Raw genomic sequence first — 15,968 nt, forward strand, 5'->3', positions numbered from 1 at the left:
AAAAGAGGTATTGCTGAACTTTTGTGGGACTTAGAAAAAGTGAGCAACCTCTAAATCAGTGGTTCCCAAACTTTTTTGGCCTACTGCCCCCTTTCCAGAAAAAATATTCCTTAGTCCCTTGGGAATTAATTTTTAAAAAATTTTAATAGCAAGTAATAGGAAAGATAAATGCACCTGGGGCCATCACCACACCCCTGGATCACTGCAGTACCCACCAGGGGGTAGTAGCGCCCACTTTGGGAATCACTGCTCTAAATCTTTATAGGTAAGTATACCTTTCAAAGGAGCCTTTGGAAATGATAATTCTCATTACTGAGTTATTAAGTATTTTGTTAATAAGGCTGTTTAAGTCAGATGTATAATAGAGCATTATGGAAGAAGTTGAGGCAGCGAAATTTGGATAAAGGTAAGTGTTTACCATTTTTATCAACTTGCTCATTAAATAGTAATTCAGTTAGATTAGCATAGTTATCCACTGTTATTTGTATCTGGACTGTAAGTATTTAGTCTTTTAAAATAAGTTTTAAGTTATATTTATAATATCAACTCTTGGTATGATCTCTCAAGGACCTTTCCTTTCAAATCTTTTTTCCTACAAAGTATATTCCCCTTATAGTCTGCTTTACAGCTCTTTTGTTTATAGATTAAATAACTATAATCCCTACTTCCTCTTATACTTCAGCCACGTACATTCCTACTTTTCCTCAACTACTGAATCCAAAGAGCAATAAGAAATTAAGATAGTAAGGCCACTAGGTGGCACAGAGAAGACAGTTCTAGATCTAGAGAATCAGGAAGAAAAGAGTTCAAATCTAGTTTCAGACTTGTACTAGCTGTGTAACTATGGACAAATTATTTACTCTCTGTCTGCCTTTGTTTCCTCAGCTATAAAATAAGAATAATAATAGCACTTACCTTTCAGAGTTGTGAGGATCAAACAAGATGATATTTGTAAAGTGCTTTGCAAAACTTAGTGTTATATAAATGCCAGCCATTATTATTATTATGATGATGTTAGCATATTATAACATTAGCAACAAAGATTATAAGATAGTAAAATTGAACATGAAACCTCAACTTTCAGGCAACATATTTTTTTTCCTCTTGTACCCTGTAGAGAATGAAAGCTGTATTGAAGAAGATAAAGGAAATATGGATAATGTGCCATTGTTTTCTTCTGATCCATGGGAAATTGAAAAAAACATAACAAGAGAAGAAGATAATACTTTAGTATATAATTCTTCAGTGGATAATGTTACGTATTGTGAGGTAGGTCAACCTTGGTTTCTTTTTCAGTTATGGTGATATTTGAGTGAATTGCTTCTAGATCATTCCAATAAAATGAGCTTAAAAATATTTCACTTAAATGTCGTATCATCACATTAAACTTCATTTTCAAAATTTAAACATAAAGGGGGCAGCTGGGTAGCTCAGTGGAGTGAGAGTCAGGCCTAGAGACGGGAGGTCCTAGGTTCAAATCCGGCCTCGGACACTTCCCGGCTGTGTGACCCTGGGCAAGTCACTTGACCCCCATTGCCTACCCTTACGACTCTTCCACCTATAAGTCAATACATAGAAGTTAAGGGTTTAAAAATTTAAAAAAAAAGAAAATTAAACATAATTCAACTCTTAATTTAATTTAAAATTAATTTAAAAATACTTTACAAATGCCTTTTATATTTGAAATTCATTTCAACACTTCTCTCTCCAACTTGAGGCTTTCCTTATTGGCTTAAAAACAAGGAAAATTGGGGGCAGCTGGGTAGCTCTGTGGATTGAGAGCCAGGCCTCGAGACAGGAGGTCCTAGGTTCAAATCTGACCTCAGACACTTCCCAGCTGTGTGACCCTGGGCAAGTCACTTGATCCCCATTGCCCAGCCCTTACTACTCTTCTGCCTTGGAGCCAATACACAATATTGACTCCAAGACGGAAGGTAAGGGTTTAAAAAAAATTTTTTTTTTAAAAACAACAAGAAAAATTAATTAGCAAAACCATCTGAGATAGTTACTACATTTATCAGTGAATAACAATCTGCTTTGGCTGTGTTCTTCTTCTGTTGTGCTCATCGGCAAGAAATGTTTGAATTTCAACATTTTCCTGAGACCTTTGTTGGTTTTCCAGTTATTCTAAATTTGACATCCTTTTAGTGATGTTTTCATTTACATACTAGTTATTGCCCATATTGTCCTTTTCATTCTGTTTATTTAACTGGGATTCACCTTAAACAAATCTTCCATTCTCTAAATTCTCTGTATTCTTCATTTCTTCGTGTACTATGTGCTGGCTTTTTTAACCATTCCCCAATTAATGAGAACCTACTTTGTTTCTACAAAAAGTGTTGCTATTATATTTTGTTGCTTGTTGAAAAGTTTTTGGCTTACCAGATATAGGAACATTAATGGCACTGCTGGATCAAAGGGTATGGAGCTTTTCCCTCCCCCAAGTTTTTATTTTATCTTATTGGTAACAACTTACTTTTGGTACTTATTGACTTTAAATCATGTGTACACATATGTATATGCACATGCACTTTGATTCTTTGTTTTTATAATAATACAACCTTATTTTCTACTACTTTATTATTGATCAAAGTGTGTGGAAATTTTTTTTTCTTTTTATTCTCAGTTCAATCCTGTGAGATATATGGCAAGGTTAATAGTAGTTCCACTTTACAGATGACAAAAGTGGGTTATATGAAGTTCAGTCTAGTCACTAAGTGTCCTTTAGCTCTGCAGTATCTTTTTTAATTCCTCCTAATTTCTTTTGGCACCACCCTAAATGCAGGCTTCATGCCTGGATTGAAATATTCTTGTTTCTAAGCTTGTATAATTTCTATCGCTTCTGTTTCTCTTCTGTTATATTAATACTAGACTAATTTTCTCAAGATATTCATTGTTATAACTTCTTCCTTGAACAAAAATAGCATCATAAAAATATTTATGATAAAATTTATTATAGAGTCTAAGATTTAACAACTACTCATCTGAGTAGGTTCTCTATGAAATAAATAGTTCTTTAATTTTTGGGTCAAGTTCAAATTTTTTTTGAGACCTTCCATGATTTGGGTTCTTCCTTTTTATATGGAAACCATGTTAATTTCTGCTTTTTAGCCCTTATCTGCCAAAAGAGAAAGCTATTCCTAGGTTATTAAACTATCTTGCTTTGTCTCATCTAAGAATTTCTGTGTCAATTATTGTTTCTATCCCATATTTTAATACTTTTAACCAGATTTATTCAATAACCATTAATGACTTGGACTTGGTTTTGAGCAGAAAAGTCTTTTAGCAGCCAAAGTTAACCTTATAGAGCCCTTGTAGTAAAGCTTGTGTACTTAATTTTCTAGAGATGTCCTCATTCAGAGCTTGTCTTCTCTTAGTTTATGAATTAATAAAGTTGGTAATAAGGGTTTTCTCTCTCCTAGAGTATTTGACACAGTAAACTAGGGCAGGAGACTTACTAGAAGCAGGTACGCTATTAAAGAAAGGAATGACAAATGCTTAAGGTCAGAAGAGAGAAACCGAAAAGCATATGTAGTGTTGGCCTAACATTTAATGAGTGAGAACCCTGGTCTTGTTGATACTATACCTTTTTATTGTTATTCAGAATGCCAATTACCTAGAAAATTTTAATTTTTATACTGTATTGATAAAATTACTTTGAAATGGAAAAAAATCAATAGAAGGCCTCTTGCTTTGGGGCTGTATGTATATTGAAGGGTTTATGGGAAAGGTGGTTAAGATTTCTATAAGATGTAACTGGTAAGGAAAAAGGTCACAATTTTTATTGATAAGGTAATATTGATAGTATAGGGCTTAAGAGAGCAGCTTTTAATAATTTAATTTTAATGAGAATATAGTAGAGTTGTAAATTAATATTATCTCTTTAAGCCAGAGAAAATTTCTAGCAGCTTTTAACAATTAACAATTTAGTTTAATTAAAATAGAGATAGTAAAAGAATATATTAAAATGCATATCATAAAGGAGAGAAATATAGGAAAGAGGTAGAGAAAGAAAATTCCTAATGTCTATGTTAGTTATCCTATAACTACCTATAATTACTACCTAAAACTGCCTATATCTACCTATAATTGATTATACCTACTACTAATAACAATTACCCCACAAAGTTCCAACCCAATCCAGCTTGATCAAAATCAATCCAATTAGTGTTTAATCCAACCCCAATTAGGTCTGTCAACCCAGAAATGGTCAAAAAGTCCTCTAACGGCTAAAGCCAAACAGCCTTCTCAGGAAGCTCAGGCCTGCCTTTATATTTCAGCAACTAAACACCAACCAACTTCCCTGCAACTGCCAGCCCTACCTGTCAGCAACAGCCTCTGACCAATTGATGCTGTCCCTTTTATATCCTTTTCCTACCTTACTTCCTGCCTTTATGGTTCCTCCTTCCTGTCTCTGGTTTCTACTTCCTGTCACTGTGGACTGGTTAATCCCTACACATCTCTATGGTAAGAGGACCTCCAGGTTCTTCATTAAATTAAAGAAATTAAAGAATTCCTTTTTACCCACACTGATAGAATGAGAGCTCTAGTTAAGGATTTAAAAAAAACAAAAAACAGCACTACATCTGACTTTAATGAATTTATCAGTATAGATATTTCTATCATTAGTATAGAACCATGCAAACTTAGGTAGTGAAAGGAGTTTTGGATTTGGAATCTGAGGGCCTCCTGTCTGATATTAGCTCTGCCACTTAAGGACTTCTGTGACAGCATAGCTTAATTCCCTTCTTTGAGACTTAGTTTCTATATCTGAAAAAGAAAGAGTTGGAAAGATAAACTTGGAGAAACTTGTTCTAAATCTGCAATATTATTATTATTATTATTATTATTATTATTATTATTATTATTATTATACCATCAATGTCTACCCAAAAATCATCTATGAAAAATATATCCTTTGTATACAAATCCTTTCTTTCAACTTGGTAACATTTTATGACAATCAGTATAGCAGTCTGTATTTTCTCTTTCTAAATAACTGCCCCATTTTCTTTTCTGATAAATTTTTTTAACCCCTTACCTTTTGTGTGTTGCTGTTTCAAAGCAGAATAGTGGTCAGAGGTAGGCAATAGAGGTTGAGTAACTTGCTTAGGGTCACACACCTAGGAAGTGTCTGAGGCCAGATTTGATCCTAGAACCCTCCCGTCTCTAGACTTGGCCCTCTTTTCTGCTGAGCCAACTAGGGTGCCCCATGATAAATTTCTTAAATAGCTTTTGTGCCATTTCTTAAGTTCAAGTCAGCATTGGTAATATGTTGTAGCTTATTAATGTCTGCCATTTGTCTCCCTTTTCTTTTTGATATAATATCAGTTTTGATTGTGGTGGTATGCAATTGAGAGTCTGGTGGAATATGTGTGATTGTTGAATTTCTATATTTTTAAGAAACATTGCCATAGAGAGGATATTGTTGCCCTGAAGACAATGATGAGGGTGTAACATAAAGCTTGATCCACTTTATTTTCAGGATACAAATATCGATCAAGGTAATTTTGATCTTTACCCCTTAAAATTGAGGGTACAGTCCACTCATCAGAATAGTACTTTATCATCAGATTCTGAAGCTCTCTTGCCCTTAACTGATGAATCCTTAGAAGATTTCATAACTCCTAAAATTGCAGTGCAAAAAAATGTGGATACAAATTCTTTGGAGCCTCTTGATAATGATCCTTTCTGGTCATCTATTATTGAAAGAAGAATTTGTCAGAATTGGAACTCTACTGAAAATAATGAAAAAGGTAAGATTTTTGTTTTAAGAAGTATTTATTAGATTTTTCATTGATAGGCATTTTAGTTCAAAGCATACAAATAGTTTCCTCCCCTTTTATATCTTATATAAGAGTCCCTTCTTATATAAGCCACAGAGAAAGTTCCATGAAACTTAATAATTTGACTTTTATGTGCTTACCCTATCATTCCAGAAAAACAAGTGATTTGGATTATTTTAAGACTATTATACTTTGCTAGATGCTTAGGACATGAGGACATTAATGAAAACATTGCTGATCTCAATTGACTTACAATCTCATTAAAGACAATAACATATATAGGTATAATTATTTATAAGATATATACAAAATGTCTGATAGGTTATTTTATTTTTTTAAACCCATACATACCTTTCTTCTTAGAATCAATACTATGTGTTGGTTCCAAGGCAGAAGAACAGTAAAGGATAGGCAGTGGGGGTTAGGTGACTTGCCCAGGGTCACCTGGGTAGGCAGTCTAAGGCTAGATTTGAACCCAGCACCTCCCAACTGTAGCTGTAGACTTTGGTCTCAATATACTGAGCCACATAGCTTGCCCTCTGATTGGATAACCAAAGTTCTGATTTTCTTCCTCTTCAACCATAGATTAAATGTCTATTATGTGTGAAGCATTGGAGTTATGAAAAAATAAGAACTGGCAATTTGTACTATCAGCTAATAATTTTACCTCATTAGGATAATGGACTTTCCCAGGATTTTTCTGGGTGTTTTCCTTTTTCCTAGCAGATTACTAATCTTGCCTTATCATGCCTAGTTTTAGGTACTCCTTAGATAAGAGTACTTGCTTCATTTGCAATGATAAGCATTTAGGGCCCCTAGAATGTTAGAATTTTATTGTTGTTCAATTGTTTTTCAGTCCTGTCTGACTCTTTGTGACTGCTTTTGGGGTTTTCTTGGCAAAAATATTAGAGTGGTTTGTCATTTCCTTCTCCGGCTCATTTTACAGATGAGGAAACTGAGGCAAAGTGGCTTTTTATTTGACCATGGTCATATAGCTAATAAGTGTCAGGCTGGGTTTCAACTCATGCCTTCTGACTGCGGATCAGTGCTCTATCTACTATACCATTTAGTTGCCCCCAAGAATTTTATTACCAAAAGAAAATGTGTTTAGGGAACAGCTGGATAGATCAGTGAATTGAGAGCCAGGCCTAGAGACAGGAGGTCCTAGATTCAAATCTGGCCTCAGACACTGCCTAGTTGTGTGACCCTGGGCAAGTCACTTAACCCCCATTGGCTAGCCCTTACCACTCTTTTGCCTTGGTACCAATTCTTATTATTGATTCTAAGACAGAAGGTAAGGATTTTAATAATTTAAAAAAAATGTATTTGCTCCCTTTCTACTGTGACCTGTCAGATCATCTACCATGAAACACAGTATTCTCTTATATATCCCAAATCTCACATTTTTAAAGGGTTTAAAAACTCTTCAGCTTGTTCTAGCATTTTAAAGATCTAACCTTTTAATTTCTTTTTCTGTCATAATGCCTTTGGTGTAATTCAAATTATCTTTCAGATGATCTACCACATAGTGTCGTCTATCAAAATGAAGAAGGTAAATGGGTGACTGATCTTGCCTATTATACTTCTTTTGATGAAAAACAAGATTTAAATCTTTGTAGTGATAATGAAGTGAATGAAGAATTCAGAACTGGATGTAAGTATGTTATTCCCTCTTTCTTCCACACCGCTCCCTCCTAGACTTACTATGCATTAGGGACAGTGGATATTAGCTATATTTTCTTTGAAGGAATTTTATTAATGGACTAAATAATTTGAATAAATTAATAGACTAAATAATTAGCTTTGAGGCTTTTTAACCCTTAGTGAAGAGTTTTAAAATCTGGATCAGTACTTCTCTTTCACTTACTGACAAGTCTAGTCCCCTTATATATTCCAATTCTGAGAATTTTATTGCAAATAGGAAATGTATATTCACTCACATTAAAGGTGCTTTTCATATCACCAATGAGAAATTGCATTTTAATCGAAAAATTTATACCATTTTAATTCAGGAAATACCTATTATATTTATTAAGGCCACATTGTATATAAAATAGTTGTTTTTTTTTTTCTTTTTTTTTTTTTTTTTTTTTTTTTCTTAAACCCTTACCTTCCGTTTTGCAGTCAATACTGTGTATTGGCTCCAAGACAGAAGAGTGGTAAGAGTAGGCAATGGGGGTCAAGTGACTTGCCCAAGGTCACACAGCTGGGAAGTGTCTGAGGTCAGATTTGAACCTAGGACATCCCATCTCTAGACCTGGCTCTCAATCCACTGAGCTACCCAGCTGCCCGTATATAAAATAGTTTTAAAAGATGAATGAAGTAGTTCCTGCCCTTGAGGACTTCGAAGTTGATAAAAAGATTCTAAAAGTAATACAGAGACTGTACATTAATCTGATTTCTTCAGATCTATTAAAAACTTTAATATAAATACCTTAAAAAAATTTTTTAAGGGCATTTGGGAGTTATATAGCTATTTGTTCTCATTTGGTTCTTTGATTATATGGCAAAAATATAACTTACCAGGGCACCTATAGAATTAAAATGATCTTACTAGAAAGACCATCTCAAGAGTTGGAAAGAACCTTAGATGTCATTTATTCCAACTTCTCTATGAAGAAGAATCCCTGACAAATGGTTTTCCAGCATTTTCTTGAAGACCGTCAGTAAGTCAGTAAATTCCTCATGAGTTTTCACATTTCGACAACTCTGATTATTCGGCCTTCTAAAAAAAATTCAAATTGAATGTCCCTTTTTCCCTCTACTCATTGTTCCTGGGTTTTGGACCCTTTGGGCCCAACCAGAACAAATGTTAATTCCACTAAGCTGTGGACAGACTTTAAAATAACCATATTCTTTTTTCTCCTATGCCCCATCTTCTCTAGGTTAAGCATCTTTAGTTTTGTTAACTGTTTCCTCCCGTAATATGTTCTTATGTGAGTCACTCATGATGGTCACCCTCATCTGCATATATTCTATCTTGCCAGTATCTTTAATAAAATTTAGTGCAGTGTGATATTCTTTTTTAGTGTACAGATTACAATAACTTCTTGATATGAAGCCCCTTTTGATGGTAGCCCATACTCTATTAGCTGTCGTGTAATACTGTTGACTTTTAATGTGATTACAATTTATTAAAATCCCCAAAACATTTTTATACAAACTGTTATTTATCCCCATCTCCTATATCTTGAACTCATATAGTTGATTTTTTTGGTTCCGGACATAGGACTGGTACTGGTTTTTTTTATTTCTATTGTCAGGTCTTTTTGGATCTTTATTTTGTCATTCCTATGTTAATTATCCCTCCAGCTATTGCCTTCTGAACATTTCATAAGTATTTATGAATGACTTTTAGCCAAGTCATGGATTAAAATCTTAGTATACATAGTAAGAATCTAATAAATGTTTATTCATTACTTTATTTACCACAATTTGTTTAGCCATTCCCCAGTTGATAGGGATAGACATCTACTTTGTTTCTATTTCTTTGTTATCGTAAAAAGTGCAGCTGTAAAATATTTTTGTTTAGTGGGAAACTATTCTTTCAGTGGATCTCGTTAAGATAAGTTTGGAATCTCTGGGCAAAAAGGTATAGACTTTTTACTCATTTCATTTGAATGATTCCAAATTGCTTTCCAAAATGGTTGTTCTGCTTCATATAACTATTAATACACCAGTGTCCCTGTCTTCTTAAAACTAATGCAGCATTGACTGTGGCCATCTATTATAATTGCTAGTTTTCAAGGTATGAGTTAAAGCCATGTTGTTGTTTTAATTTGTACTTCTCTTATTAATAATTTGGAAAATTCTTCCATGTGGTTAGTATTAGTTTGGAATTCTTTTGTTCATACACCACTTATTTGTTGGGAATCACTTTTTTTTTTTTTTAAACCCTTAACTTCTGTGTATTGACTTATAGGTAGAAGAGTGGTAAGGGTAGGCAATGGGGGTCAAGTGACTTGCCCAGGGTCACACAGCTGGGAAGTGTCTGAGGCCAGATTTGAACCTAGGACCTCCCGTCTCTAGGCCTGACTCTCAATCCACTGAGCTACCCAGCTGCCCCTGGGAATCACTTTTGTTCTTAAATACTTCTGTTAATTGTTTATGGTATTTTTGGACCAAATTTAATGGGGAAATTTGATAAAAAAAATTTTCCCACTTCTTACATTCATTTTTAAAATTTAGAAGCTTTTTAGTTTCACGTAATTCTAGTTATCTGTTCTATCTTTTCAAGTGCCTACCAGTATTACTTAATGTAGTTCTGGAAGGACAAACAGAAGTGTCTGGAAGACAATTGAAAGAAATTAAAGGTGTAAAGATAGGAAAGAAGAGGTAAAACTGTCTTTTATTTCCTGTTTACATGATAGTTTACTTAGAAAATCAGCACAATAAGTATACAATTATCCATAGTTTCAGATTATAAAATAAATCCTCAAAAACTGATAGTATTTGTATGTAATAATAACAAAACCCAAAAGGCACTATTTGGGAAATTTCTTTCCAAATAGTCACAAAACTCATTAAACAATTGGAAATCATTCTACCTGGATACATAAAATACTTGTATAAAGTATAAAATGATCCTTCAGAATATACAGAACAACTTAAGTAGCCAAAGGAAAATTTTATGCTTGTTAGTGGACTATGCAGGTATAATAAAAAAACAATTTTGCCAAAGTTAATTTATAGTTTTAATGCTTTATAAATTAGATTAAACTGTATAGAACTCAGAAAAATAATTCATTTTGAAAGTAAAAGACCTTTGATTATCATGAAACTTATATAAAGGGTGGAAAATAAAGGAAGGACTCCCTTTATTTTTCATTATATCCCATGCTGCCATTATTCTTTCTCTTTATCTCCTGGTTTCCTATAAGTTCCAATTAAAATTCCACCTTGTTTTAAGAAGGCTGTCTTCATTTCCATACCTCCTTAATGTTAGTGCTTTTTCTCTTTTGATCATCTTCAATTTATCCTTTATATATCTTGTTTTTACATAATTGTTTATTTGTAGACTTTCCCATTATATTGGGAACTCCTTGAGAGTAGTAAGGACTTATAGTTTGGGTTTTGATTTTTTTTTTTTAGGGGGTCGTTCTTTGTGTCCCCAGAGCTTTAGAATAATGCTTGACAAATTATAGTCCCTTAATGTTTGCAGCTTTACTTTAACAACATTATCATCATTCCCTTAAATAACTGATATGTTAAAGGCATAGTAACTATAATATTTCATTTGAGAAGCAGAACATGGAAATTATTCATAGTTATACATAACTTTAGGAATATGGAGATGAATAAGACAAAGCTTCTATCCTTTGTAAGTTTACAATTCTGTAAGGAATATAAGACTTGTGCACAAATTTAAGGCTTCATGTGCTGAATATTTTAAGGGAGACTACTACAAGAGTTGTGTATATGAAAAGATATATTCTGGCTGTTGGAGGCATTTTGGTGTAATTGACATTTATTGAATCTTGTAGGAATGATTGTGATTTCATCAGGTAAACACAATAAAGGGAAAGTATTCATAGAAGCTGTAGAGTAGGGGCGACAAAATCACAGGGATAGATTGAAAGCATGGTTGTAAGACGAATTTGTTGGCAGATTTATGATAAATGAAGGGGTGAAAGTGTGGAAGGCTAGATGTTATTTTGGGGTTACTAGAAAGCTAAACTTATGTATTTTTAAAATTAAACTTTACAAAGCTTGAATGTTTTTGAGGAGACAGTAATATGATCTTAGTTGTGCATTAGGAGCATTACTTTGATGGCACTATATATAGGTTAGTTTATAGTTTAGGGCAGTGATGGCAAATGTTTTAGAGACAAAATGCCGTGGCCTGCCCCTACCTTCCAGATCAAGTGCCAGGGCCTGCCCTCATCCCCGCTTCCCCTCGAGACTGGGTGCTGTGCCATGCACACCCCCTTCTTCCTCCCTATTCTGTGTTTCACTCACCCCACCTCCCAGATAGTGAAGGGAAGAAGTATGACCATTGGACTGCTAGGTAGAGGGGCGAGTAAAGTGAGGAATGTCCTCGGGCACAAGGGGGGTAGGGAACAGTTCTGCCCTAGTCCCTTTGACTTCTTTGTTTGAAAGGAAAAAAAAAAAGACTGCAGGTGTGCCCACAGAGAGGGCTCTACATGCCTTTTTTTGGCACCTGTGCCATAGATTTGCCATCATGAGTCTAGGGCAGTGATTTCCAAAGTGGGCGCTACTGCCCCCTGGTAGGTGCTGCAACTATCCGGGGAGTCGGTGATGGCCACAGGTGCATTTATCTTTCCTATTAATTGTTATTAAAATTTCAAAAAATTAATTTCCAGGGGGCTACGTAATATTATTTTCTGGAAAGGGGGCGGTAGGCCAAAAAATTTTGGGAATCACTGGTCTAGGGCAACCACAGGTATAGAGGGGATTACACAAGAAACTTGTAGTAATCCAGATTGAAGGTCGAAACATGCCTTTATGGCCATTGTCCTATGCCATATATCTGTGGCAGCTCCAGAAAGATAGTTGGCAAAGTGATTTTATTTACTTATTACAGATGATGAAATTCTAGTTGAGCCATTGATCCAACTTACTTAAGGTCACACAGTTCCATGTAGAGATAGGATTTGAACCATTACCTTTTGACTCCAAATTTAGTCTTTGTTCCACTTTAGCTTTTTTATCCAAATGTTTAACTTCAAAAGCTAATGATTCACAGTTTTAAATGCATATATGATATGAATATTAATGACATGGGGCGGTGGAATTTGAGCTTATTTCCACAGCATTTTAGTTGATGGGGAATGTATTTTTTTTTTTTAGATAAATTGTAGTTAGCACCATTAACATTGTTTTGCCAAACTGTTTTTAAGCTGAAGCAATGGCTTTGATTATTCAAGATGAAAAAGAATTTGAAAGAGAACACAGATTTATGCAGGTTAGTAATTTGTTTCAAAATGTAGCACTTACTTTGTACTAAGCATTTACTATGTGCCAAGTGCTTTTACAATTATCTCATCTGATGCTCACAACTCTGGGAGGTAAGTGCTTTTATTATTATTCCTATTTTATTGATGAGGGAAACTGAGCCAAACAGGGATCAAGTGACTTGGTAGGTTCATAGACCAACAAGTGTCTACAACTTGATTTGAACTCAAATATTCCCAACTCCAGAACTGGTACTCTAAAATGTTAGTCTATTCTTATTGGTTTAATAACTTTTATTTGATGCTTTAACATTTGCAAAATATTTTCTTCACACTCTTCGTAGGTATGTATCAAAAATATCATAACCTTTTTGTATATTGAGAAACTGAAGTTTAAAAAAATTAAGTGGTTTGCTTATAGTCACACAGTGTCAAGAAAGAGAATAAAACCTAGGTTTTTTCTGATTACACATCCAATGGTCTTTTCCATAGTGTTTCTACATGTAGGCAGCACAGTTTCTAATAGTGTCTGGAATTGGATCATGGTTATTGCATGCATGTTGTAGATTATTAAGTACCATAATACTGGGTACCTTTGAGACACCCTCTTACTTTGATTATTTTAGGGTTTTCCTTGCAGAATAAACAAGTGACTGAACCACATTGAATTTTGAAAGTTTCTTCACAATTCACTTCAGGTTAACATGAAAAGTTTTAAGTAGTATTTCTCTAATTTTTAATTGTGCTAAAAAGAGAAAATCTTGATTTTAGTACAGACAGTTTTTCCTTTTTTAAAATAATTTTTTTATCATTGTGATTGTAAAGAACCCAATATGATGTTTCAACTGGGGAAAAAAAGGTCTACCATAGAATTTAAATATACTCCTATTTAGGTTTCTTCTTGTTTATTTTTGTCTTTAAAAGCAAGTTACTTTACAAAGATCTTTAAAATTCCAACACTCTTACAATTATTTTCTTCATAGGAAGAGAAAATAGATCTTCAGAACACATCAGGTGCTCTAGGGGATACATCATGGAATGCATCTCTTAACTATAATATATTGAGGAGATCACCAACTACATCAGATATGACTGGTAATGATGCCAGCTACTTGCGGCTTTCTTTAGGGGAGTTCTTTGGTCAGAGATCCGAAGCGCTTGGCTGCCTTGGCGGGGATTTTAATGTGAAAAGGGTATGTATGGAAATATGCAAAGAAACGCAAAGTAGGCAGAAATTAGTGCTGCTAGCTATGATTCTTATAGCTTTCTCCCTAGGTACTAGACTAGATGATAGGCCATAATTGCCCTCAAATCTTTTAAAGATTTGTGTTTGTGTTTTATAGCCTTTAAAAATTTATACTAAACTATATTCCCATTAAGGAAATTCATTCCTAATTATAGAAATCAAAATCTTAAGTTTGGGAAGTAGAAACATTTTTGGATTATTGAAAGAATTCTTTGAAAGTTCATGTCTAGTAAATGTCTATTAAAAAAAAATAAAAAAGAATTCTGTCTAAATGTAGCTGTGAAAATATACCATGGGACCTACAGGTTGCTTTCTATATTTAGCCAAATTGAAGGGATATCAGAATTATCCTATTGCTTCTAAACTTTAAAATAAAAAGTTGCTATGGCATAGAAAAAAGTTTTATGGTTTTTGCTTAAATTAAATATATTTCTTTGTTTTTACTGTATTTATAGAAATATTTAATTGACAAGGCTTGCCAGATACTGTGCTTTTATATATAGGTAATCAATAAATCTTTTGAATTGAATAGTGTTCATTAAAAGAAATATTTTATGGGTTCCAAAGTAATAAACTGGTTTTCATATTAATCCAAGGTAGAAGAAATATGAGATTCTGAAGAATTTCAACAAATTTAATAATTCTTTGGACTGATAAATTAGATGGTGGTTGAATTCATAAATACCTTATTGGCTGTCTCAGAGATAGTGGGATAGACTGAAAAATGAGAGTGTGACATTTAGCTCAGACCTTGCAGAGTTGCAGATTACCTAAAGCATAGTGGATTACTTTTATAAAATATTTTCTCAGATTGACTTAAATTAAATTCTCAAAGTTTATATGCCAATATGCCATAGTTTTTTCCCACATGGATCTGATTTGAGACTTGGCTTTATTATTACCATCAGCCCTGGCATCACTTGCTAGGACAAAATCTTTCTCCTAGTAATATCATTTTTACAACTCCAAATGAAATCACTAATGACTGGATTTATAGTCAGATTTTTAAAATAAAATGTAAGATCAGAAACGTTAATGAAATTGCCTTGGATTGATCAAATTAATTAAATCAATTCAAATGAATGTTGAATTAACAGGTGAAAAAATGCTTTGAATTCAGCAGGCTTTTGCTCCTTGCTCTTGGGTCTTTGAATTTGTATTTAAGGTATTTGATGTGATTTTTCCTCTCTTTAATGATGAGGATATTTGAAATAAAATGTTTGAAATGTAATTGTTTGGACAGTAGAACAAAAGAATACTGTTTATCTTAGCATTCTTTCCCCCTTTCTTTTTCTTCCTTAACTACTAGACAAATAATATACCTACAGTCAAACAGATTGAGTTATTTATTAAGTGCTTATAAAATGCCTTTTTAAACATATATATATATGTGTATATATATAAAACATAAATAGCCTAGAGTTAGGGTGACAAACAAAATTGAGTTTTATTACTTAGTAAGGTGAGATTTATTTGAATTTGACTTCTATTTAAGTATGAAATACACAAAATTTTAAGTGCATCAGAATGTAAAACCACTATTGTATGAGCAAGGCAAGGGCTTTATAGAAGAGTGAGTTGGGTCTTCAAGGATTAGGCATATGTCAGTAGGAAGAGATGAGTAAATAGAGGAAGAAGTGCTATCATGCATTTCTTTTAGTGTTCTGCAAAGTGAGAATAGAGATAAGTGGGATTATTTTATGGCGTTCTTTTCAATCTTATGAACAGGGCATTTGTGGGCTCTCAAATTGTGAGATATATAAGTAGCATTGTTGTACAGAATACTTTTCCTTAATAGTAGTTGAATTGGTTTCACATATATTACAGAGAAACAGAATTAAGAAGTACTTTACATGCAAGTAACTTTTCAAGACTGTGATGCAAGCTATATCTAATTGAATTGACATTTCTGTGGAAAATGGTATAATTGAGTTATTAAAGGACATTTTACTTGGAGGATTGGACTTTGATGGGTTGTAAGATTTCTGAAGTACTTTGTTGTTTTGGTTTTTTTGTTTCATT

At 33.6% G+C, this 15,968-nt stretch overlaps 1 protein-coding gene across 1 annotated transcript in view; it reads left to right on the forward strand.

Moving 5' to 3' along the window:
* Positions 1-15,968, forward strand: part of CEP192 (centrosomal protein 192) — a 176,725-nt gene that overhangs the window by 52,590 nt on the left and 108,167 nt on the right. The window contains exons 9-13 of the mRNA XM_044683214.1: positions 1,118-1,269; positions 5,486-5,756; positions 7,300-7,440; positions 12,647-12,711; positions 13,684-13,893. Of these exons, the coding sequence (XP_044539149.1) occupies positions 1,118-1,269; positions 5,486-5,756; positions 7,300-7,440; positions 12,647-12,711; positions 13,684-13,893 (839 nt within the window). The remainder of the gene's footprint in view (positions 1-1,117; positions 1,270-5,485; positions 5,757-7,299; positions 7,441-12,646; positions 12,712-13,683; positions 13,894-15,968) is intronic.

The sequence above is a fragment of the Gracilinanus agilis genome, chromosome 1 (genome assembly GCF_016433145.1).
Source record: "Gracilinanus agilis isolate LMUSP501 chromosome 1, AgileGrace, whole genome shotgun sequence".
NCBI lineage: Eukaryota > Metazoa > Chordata > Mammalia > Didelphimorphia > Didelphidae > Gracilinanus > Gracilinanus agilis.